This window comes from Alosa pseudoharengus, unplaced genomic scaffold, assembly GCF_046254945.1.
Source record: "Alosa pseudoharengus isolate Yale_2024_CS ecotype anadromous, Long Island Sound unplaced genomic scaffold, YU_APseudo_1.1 YU_APseudo_1.1_scf_19, whole genome shotgun sequence".
Taxonomy (NCBI): Eukaryota; Metazoa; Chordata; class Actinopteri; order Clupeiformes; family Clupeidae; genus Alosa; species Alosa pseudoharengus.
The window spans coordinates 13,523,376-13,546,550 of NW_027468657.1; the positions used below are offsets into that span (position 1 = coordinate 13,523,376).

Sequence of the window (23,175 nt, forward strand, 5' to 3'; positions counted from 1 at the left end):
TTAAAACGCAACACAAAATTGCCGAGTCATACAACCAGAAGGTGGCGCACTGGGGCAGACTGAGGCGAAGCTGTTCTTTCTCGCTGATACATGACTACTTCCGCTTCCGGGACAAAGTTCTCTGGAAGAAGGACCGCCGACATCAACATTATCTGAATTAAAAACCCTTCTGGTCGCTGCCTAAGGTACGAATCATATCACCAGGTCAAAAGTAGCATAGCGCGTTATTAGTTGTGATGCAGATTCATAAATGGAATCCGATCGGCAAAGCTATTACATTGTATATTGCATTTGCTATGTGCACCGGCTGTTGATCGATAACGATCATGTTAAGCCAACACAAATCGTATCTTCAATTCAGGTAGCCAGATGCTGACAGCGTTTCTCGTAGAAATCAGCAGGTTTAGTCCAAGTTTAATAATTTGTGCTATCTCAGTGTATTAAACTATCCCTGCGTCACGACGACGGGCATATAATTACTAAACATGGACGTACTGTATGTTACATTATCAAAGTATCAAATAGGCGGTGGTTTGTGCAATAAAACATTATTCACATGTTTAAGTCTTACAGCCAGTGGTCGTACAGAGAATAGAATTTAGCTGTTTTGGTAGCCGAAAGAATCAATCATGTATTTCAACGGTTTTCGGTCTTTCATGATGTTCCATCTTGCTCAGGTGTCAGCAGCAAGAAGAAGATGTCTGGTCAGAAGAGACCATGCGATCCCAGTGGGTCCGTCTCCTCTGGCGCTCCTCCGGAGAAGAGGCGAGAGAGGGAGGTCGGAGAGGAGACTGCTGGGGTCAGTGCGGCAGCGGGAGGAAGCACCGCTGTGGAGACGGTCATTAAACTTGGTGGCGTGTCCAACCCGGTAAGGAAAGCAGGTCCGGGTAGTAAATGTAGTTGGAAAAGCACACTGGTGATTCAACTGTGCTCTTTTGAGACCTGTCAAATGTTAACAGAACTGTATTCATAAATGATAACAGTTTCTGTATTCATATTGTCAGACCCAGTACACGTCATCTGCGTGTTATCTATTATACACTGTCATGAGTTTGTGCATCTCCCCAACCTCCATGGTCTCACTCACTCCTTTTCCACACACTCGCAGGAGGAACAGGATATCAAAGCCCTGCAGGTGAAAAATCGAAAACTGGGGGAGTCTCTTGACCAGAGACAGGCAAGTGTTTGCTTTCACTCACTAAATTATCCAGACCTACAGCAGTATTGTTTTGAAATATCTTATCAGAAACAGATGTATTTGTGCCCCAAGTCTCTAACATTTGCATACATTCTGTCTGGCTTTTGGACCTGCAGGTGATTGAAGATGAGCTTAGAGAGAGAGTCGAAAGGCTCGAGACTCGACAAGCTACTGATGACGCCAGTCTACTGATTCTCAACAGATACTGGAACCAGGTAAACATCTGAAGCTTGCACTGATAGAGATATGTTGCACAGGTTCTTAAAGGTAAATGACTATAAACTGAATATTTCTCTTTCAAGGAAAGAGAACATGTGTACTGAAATGTTTTGCTTTAAGAAAGTATTTTTTCAGCGTGTTACTTCAAAATGATCTGTATAAAATGTTATATTAACTGTTTTTTCATTTAAATCAAGTTTGTGTTTGGTGAAGACCACAAGATCATATGGTTTCCCTCATTCTCTCCCTGCTCTCAGTTTGATGAGAATGTTCGACTCATTGCTCGGCGCTACGACCAATCTGGCGGTGAGCCAGTGGATGGCCACGTCAGCGAAGGGCGAAGCTTAAAGCCTGAGACTCCAGAACCTGACGGAGACTCCAATCAGGAGCGGGCAAAGGACCGAGGTACCAATACCAGCAGCGGGCACCGCGGGGTGTCTCAGCTCTCCGCTTCGCCTTATGATGTCATCTCAGCTCTCCATTTCACCTTATGATGTCATGACATTCTGAAACAGATGGAGACTTTTGTTTTTAGCTGTTAAGGGATGTTAGTACCCCTTCCCAGTTAAGGTTAAATTCATTAATGTTTATAAGCACTAAAAAGGACCGAATGTGTGTAAGCACGGCATGGGAAAAGAGTGGGAGGGCTGTCTCATAAGATGTGTTTAGAGTGAGGGCAGCAGTTCCCACTAGTCAATACCATCTTAATAGTACAGAAGAGAACTGACCCTGAGCTTGCAGACCACTCTTACAATATGCACAGTGTGTTTATTTGTATGTATCCAGTATATATCTTTTGGATTGTTGTTGTAGCGTGTGTTGTGCCTTCCCCTACAGGCCAGCAGGGGGAGACGTCCAACTCGTTCTTGGCCACTCTGGCCAGCAGCAGTAGTGAGGAGATGGAGGCAGAGCTCCAGGAGAGGGTGGAGTCCAGCTGTAAGCAGGCCCATCGCGTGGCGGACATCTACACCAGCCTGAAGCGCACCGTGGACCAGCTGAAGAAGACGCTGGACACTGGGGCCGGTGAGAGGGGCATTGTGGGATGTCTGCGTTTGGAGGATGATGGGTGTGATGGTAGCTGTAGTGTTGTCACTGCTGGGCGGTTGCCGTGGCAGTAACCATAGTGAAAGTCGGCCACTGGGGCTTTTTTGCCTCTGAAATCAGTTTTATAGTAAGACCTGTGCCTTCTTACACATAGTTTTATAGTAAAGAAGACCTGTGCATTCTTACACATAGTTTTATAGTAAAGAAGACCTGTGCCTTCTTACACATAGTTTTATAGTAAAGAAGACCTGTGCCTTCTTACACATAGTTACACAAGTCATTGCTTGTCTTCAGAAATCCACCACAGTTTTGCTTCTTCAATTAGCGTGGACTGCTAGTCCAAATGTACCTTTATAGGTTCACATGGCTTTCCAAACATCAGTAAAGAGCCGTTTACACCAAGAACGATAACGACATAAAGAAAGATATCATTCCATATCTTTGATATACCAATCCATCAAATTTTAGCCATCACATTCATCAACATGAGAAGACCTTTTCCTTATCGTTGGTCAGTGTGGACGCATTTATAGTTATAGTTATCTTCGTAGTTAGCGTTCCTGGAGTGAACGACTCTTAACACACATTGTTGCACATTTCCTTAACAGATAGTAATCTGTGGGAAGTGGCCTCCCAGCTTAACTCCCTATTGGCCAGTGAGAATGAACGCCTGCGTCAGCTTACCGACAGCCTCAAACAGAAACACAGCCAGATGACCAGTGAGGTGAGAGTTACTCTTAAGGTTGCCTGAACGTTCTAAAGAATATCTGGGTTCATTGAATTCAACCAGAGCCATATAGATAGATATCTATTGGCTCTGAATTCAACATGGAATTTTAGAACCTTACATTGTTGCGGAGCAGAATCTTTTGTTAGAATGTTCAAAAATCCCCTGCTGAACGGTTGCCAATGGACATAGATGTGGAGTGATGTTTTATTTTAAGGTTAAAGTTGACTGGTATTTAGCAGACTATCCAAAGCAACCACATGTTTTGTGGCCATACCTGATGGCAAGTATGATGTTTAGTAATTGGAAATACCACAGTGCAACTCTGCATGGCAGTTGAAATGCATAAATGTGTATGGAAGTGGGATTGCTCTGCAGATATTTATTTATTTACTTTGAGTTAACTAAATTATATTATGGTGTATAATGTTATGGTGGTTAAAATGTATTAATGTGTGTGTGTGTGTGTTTGGTGTATGATCTGTGCTTGTGTGTGTGTACACAGTCTCGTGGACTGGGTCGTGCGGCAACGCGGGCTGATAACCGGATCAGTGAGCTGCAGGTGATGGTTGAGGAGCTGCAGTGGGACATGGAGAAGATCCGGCGCAGAGAGAACCGACTCAACACACACCTGGGAGAGGTGCTGGAGCGGGTAAGACTACGGGCCCAAGTCCGGCACTAATTGGAGCACATGCGCATTGTGCTGAAAAGAGTTGAAGTTAATTAATAAAAGATTTGGTTAAAGCCAACCAGTAGCAGTGCTGAGCAATACCTTTAAATGGAATGTGTTAGACGATATTACAGTAGCTTCAGATCTCAATATTGTTGTGTATTTGATCTGAATAGTTTTTCAAAGAATAATATGTATCGGAACTCCCCCTATTACCGCCAGTCCCGTATTTCCGCCGCCTTGCGTGTATGTGTCACTTAATAGCCATTTCTATACAAACTAAGACTAAGTGTATCTAAATTAGCTATGTACCAAAAATGACATTTTACCGTGACTCGAAGAGCTGTAAACAGTGTTGTAAGGCTGCGTGTACAAATCCGCTTGGAGCTCCAGTGGAATTTTAATTTCATGACGAGAATTCTCGGTCTAATCGTTCATGTGCCATTGAAATAGCGTAAATAGACGACCGACCAGGCCAGCACTAACCTCCGAGCGTGGTAAACAAAATTGGATATTTCAAGCAGTAAAAGCCCCGGTAAGAATCAACCCAGATTTGGTTCAAATCTACACACATATGGCTACTGAAAAATGTAAGGTTCATTTATCAAATGTTATTTTTAAGTATTAAAAAACATCATTGTTCTAGAATTTTCGAACGAAGGTGGTGGTAATTGGAGGCGTTACGGTAGCATTTCTTCTGCTGTCCCAAGCAATTTAATGAACAAAAACACGGTTGTAGCTTTTCAGACCCATTTTAAATGCTGTAGCACAGACAACCAGGCTGTTATTTTGTTAATCCATGTAGCAATAAGATTTTGAACAAAGCACATGTGATATTACATATTCAATTATATTTCACTCGCCTACTATTTATTGGCTTGTTATTACACTTGCACTGGCAGCCTCGCGCCAGCCGTAGAATACTCAGTTTAATGGAATGGGCTAGAAAACACCAAATGACTTGCTTTAACCACATTGTGTGGTTTATATAATGAACATTTGTGAAATATCACTTTCATGTGTCTAGTCTTATCAGAAGTTGTGAACAAAGCCGCAAACAAGGCCTTCTAATTCTAAAGTTGGAGAGCACAAATTGTGTTCTCTTAGCTTTATCATGAACAAAGTAAATACAAAGAATGTCTGTTTGTGTGCTGCAGGTGAACAGCAAAGGCTACAAAGTCTGCGGAGAAGCCAGCAGTGTGTGTGGAACCATCACTATTAACAAGAGAAAGGTGGGTGTGTTCAGAGGACTGTGTGTGTGTCTGTGTGTGTCTGTGTGTGTGTGTGTGTGTGTGTGTGTGTGTGTGTGTGTGTGTGTGTGTGTGTGTGTGTGTGTGTGTGTGTGTGTGTGTGTGTGTGTGCGTGCGTGTGTGTGTGTCTATTTACTCACGTTATTATTGTGTGTCTTTATTGCTTTGTGTAGGTGAAGCTAACCTGCTTTGTTTCCCTTTTGTGTGTATGGAGGGATTGGTGTGTGTGTATGGAGAGATCGGTGTGTATATGGTGGGAACTGTATGCTGGTATACATGTCTGTATGTTATCACATAATCTGTAACTGAATGAGCAGATTATTACAAATGCAGATAATGTTTGGCTATTAGGAACAGTAGGGTTTACAGTCTACTAATTAAAATTGACATTTTTCTGATGCACTGTCAATAACTGTATGTGACGCCACTGATGTCATCTTTTCAAGGCAGCTCATCCGTTCACCTCTTGTTTTTCTCTCTCTTATTCTCACCCCCGTACAGTTTGAGGAGATGAATAGTGAGCTGGAGGAGAACAAGGAGCTGGCAGAGAACCGGCTCGTTGAGCTGCAGAAACTGCAGCAGGACCTCCAGAACGTCCATCAAGAGAACCAGAATATGAGGGTGAGAGTGGACGGAACCGGGACCAGAGTCACTCTTCCTTAGACTGGAGCCTTTGTCTTCTCTTTACATGCAGACATTTGAGATTGATTACCAGTGATGATTAGGGGTGTCACCATCTTGGTTTTAGTCGAAAATCGATCAAAATAACATCACAATCTCAAACTTCAAAGTCAAATGTCGACTATCGACTATGCAGCCACACCGCATTTACTACAGAACACTAACTTAGGCTACTCAGTCCAAGTAATCTTGAACACTAACCTTGTGTCTCTTCAGGGTGTGCTATGACAATCAAATGATCATTCCAAGTTATTTCATTTCACTGTGTTCACGTCTATGTTTATGCCTGATCTGTTCAGTAGCTCGCAGTAGGAACGGTTCCAAAATAAAAAATAAAAGCCCCCCAAAACATAACTGGAGGCAAAAAAAGTAAACAACATAAGAAATGCATTAATAGTAATAAAATTAATACAATTGTGACTTTAAAATCGAAAATTTAATTGAATCGAGGATTTGGAGAATGGTGACACCCCTAGTGATGATTGATGCCTAGCTTTCTGTCACTCTCCCTCCCTTGTGTTACTTCTTCTCTACCTACCGACTTTATTTCTTCTTTCCTACCTACATTCTGTCTTTCCATCATTTTCTTTCCCTCTTTCCTCCTCTCTCTCTCTCTCTCTCTCTCTCCCTCAGATGGAGTTGGTGTGTCGGGCAGAAGGGGTGGTAAGAGACAGCTCGGAGTACCGCTGCCTGCAGTCCCAGTTCTCAGTTCTGTACAACGAGTCCCTGATCCTAAAAGCCCAGCTGGACGAGATCAGGGCCCGGCTCAACACCACCAGAACCGCACGACTACGTCAGCTAGACCACATGGAGGTAGTGTGTGTGTGTGTGTGTGTTGTGTGTGTGTTGTGTGTGTGTTGTGTGTGTGTGTGTGCGTGTGCATGTGCGCGCACGCATTAGGTTTTGGTTTTCCTCAACCAGTAGCATTGTGAAAGATGTGGCGTTGCCAACTGAGGATTTCACTGTTATTTATCAAAATGTGTTTTTTTTTGTGTGTTTCTGTGTGTGTTTTCTAGAATGATGAGGTGTCACTGCAGCGTAAGGTGCGCACTGAGGTCATTCAGCTGGAAGACACTCTTGCTCAAGTGCGTAAGGAGTATGAGATGCTGCGCATTGAGTTTGAGCAAACACTCGCTGCCAATGAGCAAGCAGGTAACCTACTCTCTCTCTCAGGTAACCCCCACCACACACTCTCTCACACACACACACACACACACATACACACTCTCTCTCACTCACACACACACACACACACACACACACACACACACACTAGGGCTGTCACTTTTAAAGGTGCTATATGTAAGAATGACCACCAGTGTTTAAAATGGGCATTGCAAATTGTTTTGGGTCTTACATCAGACACCCTCACCCGGGCGACCCAGCCGGGGGTGATCAGGCCCCGACTTGTGTCCAGGTAGCGCACTACGCCACGTGTCCCCCCTCTTTAACCAGAGCCACCGTGAAGCTTTTTCAGCAGCTTCCAGGATGTTCTTGATGGCTCTTTGCCTGTGCAGTCCGCAAATCCCTAAGAGTCCCAGGACCCGGTGTAAAGACTGGCCTGTGAAGCCCCTGCAGCCCACTTCAACAGGCTCACAGCGGGCCTTCCACCCGTTCCTCCGACACTCAGCTACCAGGTCCGCGTACTTGGCCCTCTTCCTTTCCTGGGCTTCCTCCATCCGATCTTCCCAGGGGACAGTTAGTTCCAGTAGCACCACCTGCTTGCTTGCCGCGGACATCAAGACCATGTGACCATGTGATGTGACTGCAATGGTGTCCGGGAATCTCAACTGTCTCCCTAGATCAACCAGGAGGTGCCAGTCTCTTGCTGTTGTGAGCAGGCCCCCTTGGGCCTTTCTTGGGGGCTGAGGCTTCTCACCTGCTCGGACAAAGGCAATTGCAGACTTGGTTGGATGATGCCGCTTGCTGATGTTAATGCCAGTGCAGATGGTGTCTGCTACTGCCTTCAGGACCTGGTCATGGTGCCAACGATAACGGCCATCTCCCAAGGCCTTGGAGCAGCAGCTGAGGATGTGCTCTAGTGATCGCCTTTTCTGGCAGAGTTGGCAAGCAGGTGAGTCCACCAGGCCCCAAGTGAACAGGTTGGCAGGGCTAGGGAGGACGTCATACACTGACTGGACCAAGTTCTGCCCAGGTGATCTTGCGGCCAGCTGTATGCTCCCACTTTGTCCAGGCCCCCTGCTTGGACATGCCCACCACTCTGCTGAAGCGAGCTTCCTCCACCTCGGCTCGTACCTCCTCCTGGATAAGCTTCCGCTTCTCCTTCCCTCTGGCTTTGCTGTAGCACGGCTTAGGATGGCTAACAAGCCCAACCCTACCAGTAGCCACCGTGCCCACCAGGGTGCTGTGCCGCAGCCTTGCCTCCGCCCGTTCCACTGCGTCCTGGGCGCGCCACTTCCTTCCTGTTCTGACCTCCACCCCTGCTGAGGAGACCTTGGTGTCAGCTGAGTCTCGGTAGAGCAGGACTTCTCCGGTTCGGGTGACCTTAAACTCCTCTGCCAGACTGCTGAAGGGAAGCCGTAGCTTGGTGTTATGGTCAAAGAAAGCAATGCTGCTTAGGCTCTGTGGCAGGCCCAGCCACCTGCGTAGGAATCGGCTGATCTTCCGCTCAAAGCCCTCCACGGTGGTAATCGGGACTTCATAGATTAGCAATGGCCAGAGGAGATGAGGGAGGATGCCATGCTGGTAGATCCAGGCCTTGAACTTGCCAGGAAGACCTGACTTGTCCACCGCCGAGAGCCATGCGTCGAGGTCATTGTTGGTGCCCTGCCGTGCAGCGGTGTCCTTCAAGTGGTCAGTGAAGAGCTTGCCCAGGCTCTTTACTGGCTTTTCTGACACTGTTGCAAAACACTAACTCAAAACATTAACAGCATTTGCAGGCTGCAAATGAACGTTTGAATTGTGAATATCCTGGCTGTACTATTGTTGTCAGTAAAGCCAGTATTTGAAAATAACATGATTCTTTAATCTCTGATGGCATGTTATGGTAATTTTATGATTTATTACAATAAATGTCTTACAGATATCGTAACGCCTCCAATTACCACCACTTTCGTTCGAAAATTCTAAAACGATGTTGTTTAATACTTAAAAAGGCTTTTACTGCCTGAAATATCCAATTTTGTTTACCACGCTCGGAGGTTAGTGCTGGCCTGGTGGGTCGCCTATTTACGCCATTTCAATGGCACATGAATGGTTAGACCGAGAATTCTCATCATGAAATTAAAATTCCACTGGAGCTCCAAGCGGATTTGTACACGCAGCCTTACAACACTGTTTACAGCTCTGCGAGTCACGGTCATTTTTGGTACATAGCTAATTTAGATACACCTATGGTGTGGGTGCCTGCTTTTTTTAGGAATCCGCCGTCTTGGTTTGTATAGAAATGGATATTAAGTGACACATACACGCAAGACGGCGGAAATACGGGACTGGCGGTAATAGGGGAGTTCCGATAGCACCTTTTAAATTTGATTATTGATATTAAAATGGAACTGGCGAACACCTGTTTTGAAAACAAACAGAAAAAAAATGTGACCTATTTATTTTTAAAAATAAAGCTGAAAAATTAAAGAATTCTGAAAGTGTGGAAAGTATTGCGAAAGCAAATATATAATAGCACCAGAAATAGGCTAAAGTTTGAATCATGGGCCTGGCTGATGACGATGAACCCAAGCGACCAGAACTTGAGGAGAGTGTATTTTATTTATTTATTTTATTTAAGGGATAGAATATGGAAGCACTTCAGTTTTTGAACTGTAACGGTATGCATACTGTGCAATCATCATTTTTTTTTTTTTTTTCAATATTTTTTTGGGATTTTTATGCCTTTGACAGGAAGTGAGTGGGAGAGAGAGTCGGGGTGGGATCCGGAAAGGGAATCGAACCCGGGTCGCCGGCGTACGGTGCAGGTGCCCCAGCCAGTTGCGCCACAGCTGGGGCCAATAGCGTGTTTTTTTGAAAATCTAGCAGTCCTGCTTGTTATTGTGTACAAACCTCATAGATTGCGGTCTTCTTCGTCTCTGACACTTTCTTCAGATGCGCTCTGATGACCTGTCAGGTGCCACTGGATTGGCTTATATTTACTAGACAAATACTCACAGAAAATTGATTATATGTGTGAACTTGTCTACATTTCAGTTTCAAATATCAAATAGGATTTTTCATTAAAGTGACGGCCCTAACACATTCACATGTGCATGCGCATACACATACACACGCACACATACACATACACACACACACACATACACATACACACGCAAATGCACAAATACACATACACACGCACATGCACAAATACACATACACACGCACATACACATACACACGCACATGCACAAATACACATACACACACACATACACACGCACATACACATACACACACCTTCTCCTAGTGACTGTGGGACTCTTCTCCCTCTTTCTCTTTTCTTATTGTGTGTGTGTCTTCCTCTCCTTCATCACATAACTGCTATTAAATTATGCATTGAATGTATTGATTTTTCACCCTACTCACTCTCTCTCCCTCTCTCTCTCTCTCTCTCTCTCCATCTCCATCTCCATCTCCCTCTCTCCATCGTTCTCTCTCCATCGCTCTCCTGCAGGTCCCATCAATAGAGAGATGCGTCACCTGATCAGCACCCTGCAGAACCACAACCAGCAGATGAAGGCCGAAGTCATCAAGTACAAACTGCGTCTGAGGGAAGCGCAGCAGGAGCTCAACGTGGTGAGGAGCGAGGGAGAGAGGGAGAGAGGGAGAGAGAGAGAGGGAGGGAGAGAGAGAGGGAGGGAGAGAGGGAGAGAAAAGAGGAGAAGAGAAGAAGAGAAGAGTTTCTGTGTGAGAAGATGGGGAGGGAGAGAAAAGAGAAGAGTTTCTGTGTGAAGAGGCAGGGAGGGAGGGAGAGAAAAGAGGAAAAGAGAAGAGTTTCTGTGTGAAGAGGGAGGGAGAGAGAGAGGGAGAGAAAAGAGGAAAAGAGAAGAGTTTCTGTGTGAGGAGGGAGGGAGAGAAAAGAGGAAAAGAGAAGAGCTTTTGTGTGAGGAGATAGAGAAAAGAGGACAAGAGAAGAGCTTCTGTGTGAGGAGATAGAGAGAGAAGAGGAAGAATGTGTGACTTGTCAAGTGCTATCAGGAAAGTTTAAGCACCCAGTTGAAGTACTATAGGGTGTTGAGCGTGCTTCCTTATTTCTACATATTTGACTGGTCAAGTGTCAATGAGTGAAGAGAGGGTGGAAAGTGAATTAGGGCTCTTATTTTTTGAGTGAATACATTTAAAAAAAAAAAGTCTGTGTGTAAGACATGGGGACTGTTCGCAGAGAGCATAACTATCACCATTCACATCTAAGAAACTAGGATGGCTGCGCATAGTTTCTTAGCTCACTAAGTCTTTGTCTTTGATAGGTCCGTGCCGCAAAGGGCAACGCAGTCCTCCAGTCGCAGTCCAGCACTGAACTGGACCTGAAAGAAGAGACCACCTCCCCTCTGACGCCAGCCACGGGGGATGTCACGGTGAAGGTGGAGTCTGATAATGACTCAGCCACGCCCACCAGCACAGGTAAGGCGCTCCAGACGATGCTTCAGTCTTTTGTCTGCCCAGTAGTGTTGCGCGGGTTCACGGGTTGACCCGTGGTAAAATCATGGGTTGCGGGTGGGTCGGGTCAAATTTGATAGATATGCTAGCAACGTTCTTCTGGGTTAACATATTCATGTGCGTGTGCGGTAGGCTAAAGTGAAATTCCCCCTTCTGTTCCTCTCTCCTTCTCCGTCTCAAATGCACATGCACACCACAGTTGATTGGATACAAAAATATCCCATTGCATGGGACAAAGCCTATCCATATAATAAAAATAAATAAACAGTTGTTTGAACTAATTATCCAGATGATAGCCTTAATTAGCATATTTCATAAAACACCTATGTACCCGAACAGATAACATTTAGATCCTAACCACGATTATCTGGCAACGTCCCTGCTGCTGTTACGTGAGTTATTTTCCCGCATGTTGCCACACTCCACAGACGTTTACACTGGCCTGTAGGCCAACTGCGTTTAGTTTATAGTCTGTAGATATTGTGCTGCCAAAATCCTCCTAGTCTTATTAATTTTTCTAAGTTGCAGTTGGTAGATTAATTTTTCTAAGTTGCAGTCGGTAGCCTACCTACCGGATATTTTACACCATCGAAACTTATCTGATGGTCAGCAAAAAGTAGTATCGGCACGCTACTTTGCGCAAGTTTACAGCAGAGAGCTGAGGTAAGAAATGTTAAGGCATGTGTTTGAGTGCACGCGCGCCTGTGTGTGTGTGTGTGTGAGAGAGAGGAAGGGAGAGAGAGAGAGAGAGAGAGAGAGAGAGAGAGAGGATGGTGGCTACTTTGTTTTGAAGTCCAAACTTTTCCCGTTTCCAGTTTAACATAGCCATAACATTTTAGACAAGGCTACATTGACTGCACTGCATTTATTTATTTGTTAGCCTACATGTATGTCTTGTGAAGTAAAGTAGGCTAACATTAATTTTGGCTACATGATATTGATGCAACCACGTATCGTTAAAATTAGGAATTTGCGGGTCGGGTCGGGTTTGGGTTGATGTTAAACGTATATATTGTCGGGTTGGGCGGGGCGGATTGGATCTCCAAAATGGGTCGGGTGGGCGCGGGATATAAAAAACCTTGACCCGCGCATCACTAACTGCCCAGAGATATTTCATGATTTTCTCTTATACTCTCCAGGATACACACGGAGCCTTTGCCCCTGTGCTGTATGCACTCCTCTGTGCACACTTGCAGTCATAATCTTACGTTCACTTTCTTTCTGTCTTCCTGTATCACTCTTTCCTCTGTTTCTCTCTGTCCCTCCTTTTACTCTTTCTTTTTCTATGTCTTGTGTTCTCTCTTTTTTTCCATTCCCTGTCCTTTCCCAGGTGCTTCGGTGAAGACGGAGCCCGGCACAGAGCCCGAACTCGTCGTCAAGGAGGAAGAGAAGGAGAAAGAAAGAGAGAAGGAGAAGGAGAAAGACAAAGAGAAGGAGAAGAGAGAGAGAGAAAGAGACGAGAGAGAGAAAGAGAGGGTGACCCGTGGCAGTGCCATTGTGAAAGAGGAGAGAGAGAGGGCTGGAACTAGCAGCAGCCAATCCGAAGAGAACGTGGCGGAACGCTGTGCTGTGGTTGGTGGACCAAAGAGGAAGGAGGTGGAGCAACTGAAAATGCTTCGTGCTGAGCTCAAGTATGGCTTCTAATCACATTTAATCAAGATGTTATTATTGATGATATAAGAAAACCTTTAAAACCAATCGATCAACTTATCAAATCAATCTTTAAAATGGTGAATATGTGGATGATGGATGTTGATTGGGTTAGAAGTTTTGGTGTAGGTGATGAGCCTGCCATTTATTTGTCTTCTGCTGCTGCTGCTGCTTGTGTGATGCAGGAAAGCTCAAGAGTCTCAGAGGGAGATGAAACTGCTGCTGGACATGTATCGCTCCGCCCCCAAAGAGCAGCGGGATAAAGTCCAACTCATGGCTGCGGAGAAGAAAGCCAAGTCAGAGGTACACACACACACACACACACACACACAAACACACACACACACACACACACACACTTATCTCTCCTGTGTATTTATTTAAATCCATGTAGATTTTTTTTCACATCCCTGTGCAGGTGTGTTTTGTCCATGTACAAATGTGTGTGTGAATAGACATTTGTGTGTGTGTGTGTGTGTGTGTGTGTGTGTGTGTGTGTGTGGCCTAGGGGGAGGAGCTGCGCCAGCGGTTGCGTGAGTTAGAGGAGAGGGAGAGGAGGGAGGGGAAGAAGATGGCTGACGAAGAGGCGCTCAGGAAGATCCGCTCTGTGGAGGAGCAGATCGACATCCTCAACAAGAAGCTGTCCTTGGCCAAACAGGTGTGTGTGTGTGTGTGTGTGTGAGAGAGAGAGAGCACTTCTGTTGTTATCTACATGATCGTGTGAGTGTGTTTTCTTATCGTTTGTGTTTCTCATCATCTTTCTCTCGTCTGCTCCATCTACCTCTCTCTCTTCCACTTCCTCCATACCTTACTTGATATCTCCATGATTCCTTCTGTCTCTCCCTCTCTCCCTCCCTCTCTTTCACTCTCTACCCTCTCGCTCTGTCTCTTTTACTACCTCAGGAGGAGGATGCGTTGCTGAGTGAGATGGACGTGACTGGCCAGGCGTTCGAGGACATGCAGGAGCAGAACATCCGTCTGATGCAGCAGCTGCGCGAGAAGGACGACGCCAACTTCAAGCTGATGAGCGAGCGCATCAAGTCCAACCAGATCCACAAGCTGCTCAAGGAGGAGAAGGAGGAGCTCGCTGACCAGCTGCTCACACTCAAGACACAGGTGCGCACTGGGCACTGGGCACTGGGCACTGGACCCCAGGAGTCGCGGGCTAACTTGGGCTAGAACTGGGACGATGGTAGCATAGTGGTTAAGGAGCTGGGCTAGCATGCAGTAGCGTGAAAAGAATGGGTTCAATTCCTGGTTTCCACTGTTGAGCCTGTGAGCACTTAACCCCTGAGTTGCTCCAGGGCCAGTGGGCCTTGTAATATAACATGTACATGTGACATGTAAGGCACTTTGGATAGAAGCATCTGCTAAATGAATACATGTCATTGTAGATGTAGAGCCACAGGCAGATGCAGTTAAGCATTAGCAGTATCTGACGTAAAATGTTAGCACCTGGCTTTCTTTTTCTGCTGCGTTCCTTAATCTCCCCCTTGCCCTGCCTCGTAGGTTGATGCACAGCTTCAAGTGGTAAGGAAGCTGGAGGAGAAAGAGCGCCTCCTACAGGGGACCATCGGCACTGCAGAGAGGGAGCTGACACTCAGAACACAGGCTTTGGACATGAATAAACGCAAGGTACACCTACACACTTTCTCGTCCTCTCTCTCTCTCTCTCTCTCTCTCTCTCTCTCTCTCTCTCTCTCACACACACACACACACACACACACACACACACACACACACACACACACACACACACACACACACACACACACACACCTGTTATATGGTTTGTACACTCATTCCTGCCAAAGCCTAAATGTATGTTTGTGTTAGATGTTAGGTCATTTCTGCCATCTAATGAAATCTAGTGCGCAGACACTCACACCTCTCTCACTGTCTGCCCTTTCTCTCCTACTAACTCTCTCTCTCTCTCTTTCTCTCCTACTAACTCTCCCCCCCCCCCCTGTCAGGCGCAGGAGTCTGCGCTGCTGTCTGAGGAGGTGAAGTCTCAGCTGGAGGCAGTGCAGCAGAGGCTGAGTGGCGTGCGGGAGGAGGTGATCGAGAACAGCATCACCCGCGAGAAAGAGTCTTTCAACGCACGCCGTGCACAGGTAAAACACACACACACACACACACACAATCACTGTTTCACTCACTCTATCAGAGATACATGCGCGTGTCTATACACACTCACACACTCACACACTCACACACATACACACACACACACACACTTCTTGAATTTGTTGTTTGAGTCTGTCTCAGCATTTTTCTGTGATGGCATATTTACACACTGTAAGGTCATATTGCTGAATGAAATTGTAACAAGGAATAAATGGTTCACTTCTCAACCTGGACAAGCTGCTCGGATTGATTAGCCAAACAGACAGAACCAGGTGTAATGGAAGTCCACATGTCCACATTTTCCTTCCTGTCGTGCAGGAGGACATCTGCAAACTGAGAAGAAAAGTGGAGAAGGCCAAGAAGCCAGCCGACATCCCCAGTGGAGATGAGATTCTGAATGAGGAGATCAACGATTACAAGGTAATGCTGTCCCGATGTTGGTATGCATATGTTAACAGGAAGCATTCTGTCTTTCTCTCTTTGTGTTATTCTGGTACTTGATCTTTCTGTTTCTGTATGCCCCCCCCACCCCAGGCACGTTTGACCTGCCCGTGCTGTAACTCACGAATGAAGGACGCCGTGCTGACCAAGTGCTTCCACGTCTTCTGCTTTGAGTGCGTGAAAACGCGCTACGACACACGCCAACGGAAGTGCCCCAAGTGCAACGCTGCCTTCGGTGCCAACGACTTCCATCGCATTTACATCAGCTAGGAGACAAGAAGCCGCCACGTGATTGGCTGGCTGGTTGGCTGTTGGCCACACCCACCCCTGACCCTCCCTAAACCCATGGATCCTCCATGTGTTAGCGATCGTGATTGGTTATGGGTTTGCACTGCTCCTCCTGGGTACCTCTTAGTGTGGTGGAGGTAGGAGGTGAGGAGAGGTGGTTGGTGTGTGACGTGTTTGGCATCCTAGGGTTTGGCTAGATTTTTTTTTTTTTTCTTATTTTATGACACGGAAGGAAAAAAAAACCCAACAACATCTAAATGTGTCACCCAGCTACACGGTTAACAGCTAGTGCCCTCCACACCCGCTTCCTTACATTCCGTCTAGAGGGGTTGCATTTGGTGATGCAAACATGGACTGCTGAGATGCATTGTGTTCGTGAAGTCCCCAACCGCTAGTAGGATATATGCGGTTGATTGTTCGGTTCACAGTTCAGGAAATCACAACCTTACGAGTTCACAGGACATGACAAGATAAACAAACGAACAAGACAAAATAAGTTTTAGACTGGAGTGGGTTGGCTACATAGCCCACAGAGAGTGATACTTAGACTTAATGATGAAATTAGTGATAGTAGATGAGGGCACCAGAATTCAGTTTCTAGGCTTTTCATCCGCCTGCACCCTTTATTGCAAGTTGACGGTGGTGTTGTCATTTTATTGTACATTGATCTGTATCGCTTACAGCCTTTTCTTTTTAATGCCTCGCCTTTGCAGCACAGGCAGCTCCTTATGGCTCTAACAGGTTCTGACTTTTGTATTTGCTTGTGGGCAGTCAATAAATGTCTACAGAAACAGTGGTAATCTGGTTTTCATGATCTTAAATTACCCCCCCCCCCCCCCCCCCCCCCAAACACACACACACACACACACACACACATTTCAAGGTTCAAGGCACAGTCCTCAATTATGATGAAAGAAAGGTTATTATGGTCGAATAGCTGGGATAGTGTATGGTTCGGTCCGAGCCTCTTTGTTTTTCCTTTAATGAACCAGAGCGATGTACAATGCACACACACTGGACGGAAGTAATTGTGAGTGGCAAGCTCTGATTGCACTACATGCAGAGGGGGTTACTGGAGCGATGTGCGGCACTAGTTCTATGCACGAAATCCTCTAATTTAACCCTTTGAAACCACAAGTCCCGGCGTGCAACTCTCAACCCTGACGCCTCCAATCGTCAACGAGCCGTGGGCTAACAACTAAATCGCGTCTAAAAGCAGCAATCCTTCTCTGCGGACGAACGGGGAAGGGATCGGTCGATAGCAACAGTCCTTGTCATCTGACAGACGTATTGATGAGGATCTGTGCAGGTTCATTGATTTAATAGGACTTGGAGCACGCCTGCATCCGACTACCTCTGAAAATACAAGGGATCTTTGTGTGTTTTGGCGTATTGGTGCTGTAACGTCATCGCGTTTGCTTGGAGCTCTATTTGCTTTTTACGCGCTCGTCTAAAAATATACATAGGATTTTCGTGCGACCAAACAACGGTTACGGGCAGGCTGAAAAAATTGTCTAGCTGGAGAAAACGTCAAAAATATTGCATCGGTTTAGCCATCTGTTTTCTCATACCTGGATAATACCAAATATAGTCAGCGATATTTATTGGTGCTCTGTCCTTCCTTTGCGCGTCCCATACTAGTCCGGTGAAGGTTGCCAAAGTTTATTATTAAATCATGCTGAGTTGATGCAAACTAAATCTAATCGACCAATCTGCCAAGTATGGATATGTCAGATTCATAATGGATGCCTGTTGCGCTTTGTTGTCTCGCAAACTTTCTGTACCTTAAACCAATTGTATTTAGTTTTAAAAGGTGACTATTGTGTAGGGAATGATTCAGGTGCTGCTGCTGTAACAGTAAATCAATCTGTCATCGAGTGCAAACATAGGCCATTGTTAGCATTGGGACATTTTCGTTGCTTTATGTTTCAGTTACTTACGTATTACTCCTTACGGTTTTATTAAGACGCATCGCCAAAAGGCTAGTTTAAATAGATCAAATATTAGAAAGGACAGCACCATTTGAGGATTCTTGATTCTTTCTTCTACTCATATTTGCTGTAGAAGAGAAATGGCTTCCCAGGGTTTTTTTCTCACCCATACTGGCTCAAGTTCAGCTAAGTTTTTCATTGTGCTACTGTGTGCATCCGCCATGGTGGCTGGATGCCTTGGACAGACTATGCCATTTGGGCAGACTTCAACGGCGACCACGGCCTCGATGAGCCTCCGGTCACTAATCACGGAGACAGGGGAGATGACGCGCCAGTACGTGGAGTCAATTGTGGGGACCAATGTTGTCGAAACAGCTTTGGAGGTGAGGAAAGAAAACACCTTAGTCTACCAAATAACTGATTTACGTCTTTTAGCGTACTGATGTTACCTCACCCTTTAACGATGGATTTATGGCGCCTATACATCACGCTTTGTGACCTCTCTTCCTTTTCTATTCTTTTCTATCAAAGCCTAATTGATCTGGACTAACTCAATTGATAAGAAAAATAAACGACTAACGATGCTGTCCATTCCATTTTCTCTCCTCCCCCAATAACGTTTTTGTCGCCCCCCCCCCTCTTCCTCCACAAGTTAATCTCTTTTTATCCCCCTCTTCTTCTCTTTCCCTGTCAAACCCTTTCCTCTGCCCTAATTTCGTCCCCACTCACTCCTCCTTCTCTGACCTCTCGCGCAACCTCGGCTGTTCCACACTTGGCTCGCCTTCTCTCTGTCCCAGAATGCTGTTGTGTACCTTGAATCTGTGTTTGGTCCAGAGAACATCTATACTGTGGCCATGGTAAGAAAAAAAAAAGTCAAGGAGCTCTACACCATTTAGTCACTCATTCATTTGCTTTGCATAGCCCAGAACACATGTCGGGGTATCCTTTTAGGACAGTGGGACATTGCTGGAAGGGTAGGCTATGCATAGTTCTATGAAAGAAACACCCGTGACAAATGTAAACAGATAGTCAGTTCATATTACCACACTACTGACATTGACACTTAGTGATATGTTTGCTGTTGCTCATAGGACAGTAGAAGTGCTGTGCGGGTGTATGTATGAGTGAGTGACGGGGTAACAGGTGTGAAACACTTGTCCTCTGACACACTCTCCTTCACCAGCCTTCCAATGTGTGTGTGTGTGTGTGTGGGCTCGCGCGTCTGCATGTGAGTATAAATGGCGAGGGTGTCTTGTATCATGAGCGTGTATTTGCAGTGAGGTTTGTGTTAGTGTGAGAATGCTTGAGTTATGCCTTTCAGTTATAGGGTTTGTCCAGCTGTCATGACATGAGTGTGTCCTTCATACACATGCATGCTCATATTCAGTAGAGCACTGTGTGCAGAAGAATGGGCCCATTGTATCAGACACATATGGAATACCTACACACAGGAAATCCCCTCTCTCCAATCAATGTTGAAGAATACAGCAATATGAACGTGTTACGTGCATACAAATCACACCACTTAATTTTGTTTAAAGACTGCCACCAGCTCCAAGTTCTGGAACTGTAGTCTAATTGGATAGGATAGTCCACTCCTTGAGTCAACAATATTTCCCAACACATTGGGAGATAGGAAAGAAGTGGTATTTTGGTGAGGTTCCTTAAAATTGTATCAGGGTTCCTACGCAGTATGGAAAACCTGGAAAAGTATGGAATTTGATTTTAGTAATTTCCAGGTCTGGATAAGTATGGAAAAAAGAAACAAGGGTATGGAGAAATATTTGTGTTTCCAGACTATTGCATTTGCAGTACTAATCACTTCACTCAGGTCATAATGAACCATTCCTACTGTTGTGTAGCTTAACTATCAGTCCCCATCGTCGAGATACAACTATGATACAACTAAGATACAACTAAAAATGACCCAGCTAATGGACGAATATTAAGTGTCATTTTTTAATTCACTTCAGTTGTCCATATTTTGTTTTCACCGAGTTATCCCAAACCAGAAGTGGCCGCAATGTCGAGAATATGGTCAGAAAAATCTACCGAGAAGTTTGGAAATTGGAGTATGGAAAAAGTATGGAATTTTGAAATGCAAAATGTGTAGGAACCCTGTTGTATAGTCAGCATTTTTGTCGTTTTCGACTGACCTGAGCTCATGATCCAACCAATAAGGTCCTGATCTGCTTGTTCATCAGTACTAGTGACCAAACCTCTTTTTTCTTTTTTTGCGAAAGCTGATCTAGATGAAAATGCTGACTAAACAATTTGTTGTACTAGTTAAACGCAGAACAGAGAGTTAAACGCAGAACAGAGAGGAGGCCTATTTACTAAGATCATTCATCTACTGTGTTTCACATCCGGTCTGTAAAATGTCCGTTGATCTTGTCATCGAAAGGCCTCAGCCTTCAGAAGCTTATCACTATGGAACTATCCTATAAGTGATTGATTTGTTCCCTTCTTGTCACTTTCCCCTCCCCCTCTTACTCTCATTCTCTCGTAATCGTCCTCCACCCCTCATCTCCTGTGCCTGTCCCCTTCATATTCTCTCTCCATCTTGTATAGTTCTTGGGGATGCTCCTGCAGTTCTTGGCAGAGGGAGCAGCCAGTGGGCTCAACGTCATCGCCGTGTACGTGTCCGAGATCTTCCGAGCCACTGGAGTGGACGGTGAGTAAAGCCCCTCGTAGCACAATGCTACCCTGCAAAACAATATTATGCGGATTCAGTGTTTCCCACAGAATTGAATTCTATTTGTGGTGGTAGGTTTGCAGAATTAACTTGAATGCAACAGTTTTTAACACATTAGCGCAGCGTGGTTATGATGCTAACCAGATTTAAGCACAATTTAGTAGAACCTGTAAAAACCATTCTGTGGTGGTCAATGTTGATATTGTGGTGGGCCGGCACAAATAAGTCAATGTATGGGAAACACTGGGATTTATCTCTGTGCGTCTGCTGTAGGCAGCTGTCTGCCCAGTGCTGGCTATATCGTAGAGCTGAGCAGTTTATGTTTGTTTATGGTGGAGGTGGCATTTCTTGAAGGAGGTGGCAGTTCTCTCTGGTTTCAGGCTGATTTTCATTGTTCTGTTTCACAAGTGGATTTGCAGTGAGCAAAAATTGTGCCTTGTAGTTAAATCCCAAACACATGTTTAAACTTCACAAACACGCATAGAGTAGGAATGTTGCAAGCAAAAGAATTACAGCAAGGATTTAATTTGTGAAGATTGTTGTGAAGATTCAGACCTAAGGCTGTGGCTACATTTCTTTAGTTAACATTTTTCTACTGGTGACATGGTTATTTACCATGTCCGAAGAGTGATTCTGCGTGTGATATGTGTACCGGTAATTTGTAGTGATAAACCAGAGTTACTTTCACCTCATAGCCTTGCTATTGAGTCTCAGCCTAAGGCCCCATTCCTGATCTGAACAACACAAATGTCACTCCCATCACAAGAATTACAGAAGTGTCTGTGCAGGAACCGTCTGTGCAGACGGGTGTTGTCAGGTTAACGATGTTGCTAAGGGGAGAACAGTAAGGAATCCGGTTGGTCTTCTTTTGAGGGACCCTGTTGCAACACCTCCCTGAACAAACTGTTGATGAGGAGAAGGCCAGATTTTGTCCTTATAATGAAGCTAAAGTTACTCCTGTATGTCAGAACAAACGAGATCCCCTAACAGGTTTGGCGGTCTACTGTAAAGGACCATTATAGTTTAGTCGTGAGCTTACTAGCTAAAAACAAACAAACAAACAAACAGGCATCACCAATGGCACAGTTGGAACTGTTCAAATCTAGCTTCCTAATTTTGGAAATATATTTGGTGGTGATGTAATGTTAAATCTGCTTTATTCATGTGCTTGTGTGTGTGTGTGTTATGAAACATAATTCTCCCTTGAAGTCTATGGAACATGGTCAGCAGAATTAAATAAAATGCTAAACTAATACTGGGAAATACGAATGTCATATTTGTTGGAAACCGCTCACATTACAGTTGCATTATTTTCTAGTTTCAGTGACCTTTTGACCTCTATTTTCATGCCTCGATCCCTTTCTTTCCACAGCCAAACTTCCGTTTCCACATTTTACTCCAGAGGGTGTTGCCTCGGTAGCAAAGTGGGCGCTTCTGGCACTGATTGGCTACTGGGTGCTGTCTGTGGTGCTCCGATTGGCTATGTCTGTGCTGAGGCGGGTGTTCTGGTTGCTGAAGGCTGTCGCGACGCTGTGGCTGTTCGGGCTGATTGTCAGCGACACCAGTGCACCCACAGACACCACTGCGATGCGATTGGCTGCACTGGTGCTCAGCTACGTTGTGATTGGCTTAGCCACAGGCGGCAAGGAGGCAGCCAGCATGGAGAGCCGTCTCAACACGCTGGAGGGAAAACTCAAAGCCATCGAGAAAAAGAAGATGGATTGAAAGAAGTGACAAATGGTGGCCAGCGAAGGAGATTCCACTGGTGGTGGCTATGAGTCTGACTTTTGACAGGGGTGTGTCTAGGGACAAAGACCGTGTGTGTGTGTGTGTGTTACTTTCATCATGTCACAATAAAAGAGCCATTGTGCTGTTCATAAGCTGTGTTTCTCTTAATGTTAAAGTCATTGAGTCAGCGTGGACATTTTCAGGGGAAGCTTGGCTGTTTGACAATGACCTTTCACAGTCAATGACCCCAAGGTTTTGGTTCTAAATGTTATTTCTATGAACTGTCTGTAATATCCTAAGGTGAATGCACTGTGTCTGCTACAGATGAATAAATCTGTAAAGTGAATCTGCCTTCTTGAGGATTGATTGATGTACTGATCCCAGAATACATTTCAGCTGCAGTGCTTAGAGTGTAGTTACAAGGATTGGTTCACCATAGGCTACATTCTGACTACACAATGAGTCATTGACAAATAGATAAATCGACGTGTTCGTTCAAATCGATTTGCTTTGCACCTTTGTCTCTTTATGCAAAGGGTTATAACATTATGAATACATGGTATACAAATATTGTTTTGTATTCTTTTTACATTTGCCACCATACTTGGTGAATTCATATTGTTGTATTCCAATGATAGTCCAGTGTCATCATTTACCACTTATATTCTCTCTGTTTTCTTTTTCAGACTAAATAGCTTGAGTTAGCGTTCTGACATCAACTCCCTTATGAGTCAATCATTGTTTTTTTTTACGAGCAAGCTTCGAGAAGGAATAGTATGACAAATGACACACAAGCCTGGAACTTCTGGTGTCCGAGCTCCGCTTTACAGTGTGAAAGATGTTCAGCTAGCTTCATCAGCTAGGACTACCTCCTATACACATCATAGCCATCTACATCTAACTTACCAGTCTGAAC

The 23,175-nt window shown here is 45.0% G+C and overlaps 2 protein-coding genes across 4 annotated transcripts; both read left to right on the forward strand.

Moving 5' to 3' along the window:
* The first annotated feature begins 106 nt into the window (after positions 1 to 106).
* On the forward strand, positions 107 to 16,705 carry rnf20 (ring finger protein 20, E3 ubiquitin protein ligase). Of its 3 annotated transcripts, none has more exons than XM_076291751.1 (22): positions 107 to 185; positions 678 to 868; positions 1,109 to 1,177; positions 1,315 to 1,413; positions 1,675 to 1,822; positions 2,255 to 2,440; positions 3,070 to 3,185; positions 3,694 to 3,840; positions 5,016 to 5,090; positions 5,610 to 5,729; positions 6,423 to 6,602; positions 6,806 to 6,962; positions 10,417 to 10,538; positions 11,210 to 11,363; positions 12,730 to 13,030; positions 13,235 to 13,352; positions 13,558 to 13,707; positions 13,953 to 14,165; positions 14,559 to 14,684; positions 15,023 to 15,163; positions 15,495 to 15,596; positions 15,711 to 16,705. In XM_076291751.1, the coding sequence occupies exons 2-22, from the start codon at positions 698 to 700 to the stop codon at positions 15,885 to 15,887; spliced, it is 3,072 nt and encodes a 1,023-aa protein (XP_076147866.1). In that variant the 5' UTR covers positions 107 to 185; positions 678 to 697; the 3' UTR covers positions 15,888 to 16,705. The 3 variants fall into 3 exon arrangements, with proteins under 3 accessions (XP_076147866.1, XP_076147867.1, XP_076147868.1); XM_076291752.1 differs by having other exon boundaries at positions 15,029 to 15,163; XM_076291753.1 differs by having other exon boundaries at positions 6,806 to 6,941.
* Positions 16,706 to 17,065: 360 nt separating this feature from the next.
* Positions 17,066 to 22,605, forward strand: LOC143132327 (voltage-gated monoatomic cation channel TMEM109). Its single transcript, XM_076291758.1, has 3 exons — positions 17,066 to 18,219; positions 20,408 to 20,510; positions 21,904 to 22,605. Exons 1-3 carry the CDS (start codon positions 17,977 to 17,979, stop codon positions 22,254 to 22,256), a joined length of 699 nt encoding a protein of 232 aa, XP_076147873.1. The 5' UTR covers positions 17,066 to 17,976; the 3' UTR covers positions 22,257 to 22,605.
* Positions 22,606 to 23,175: the final 570 nt, after the last annotated feature.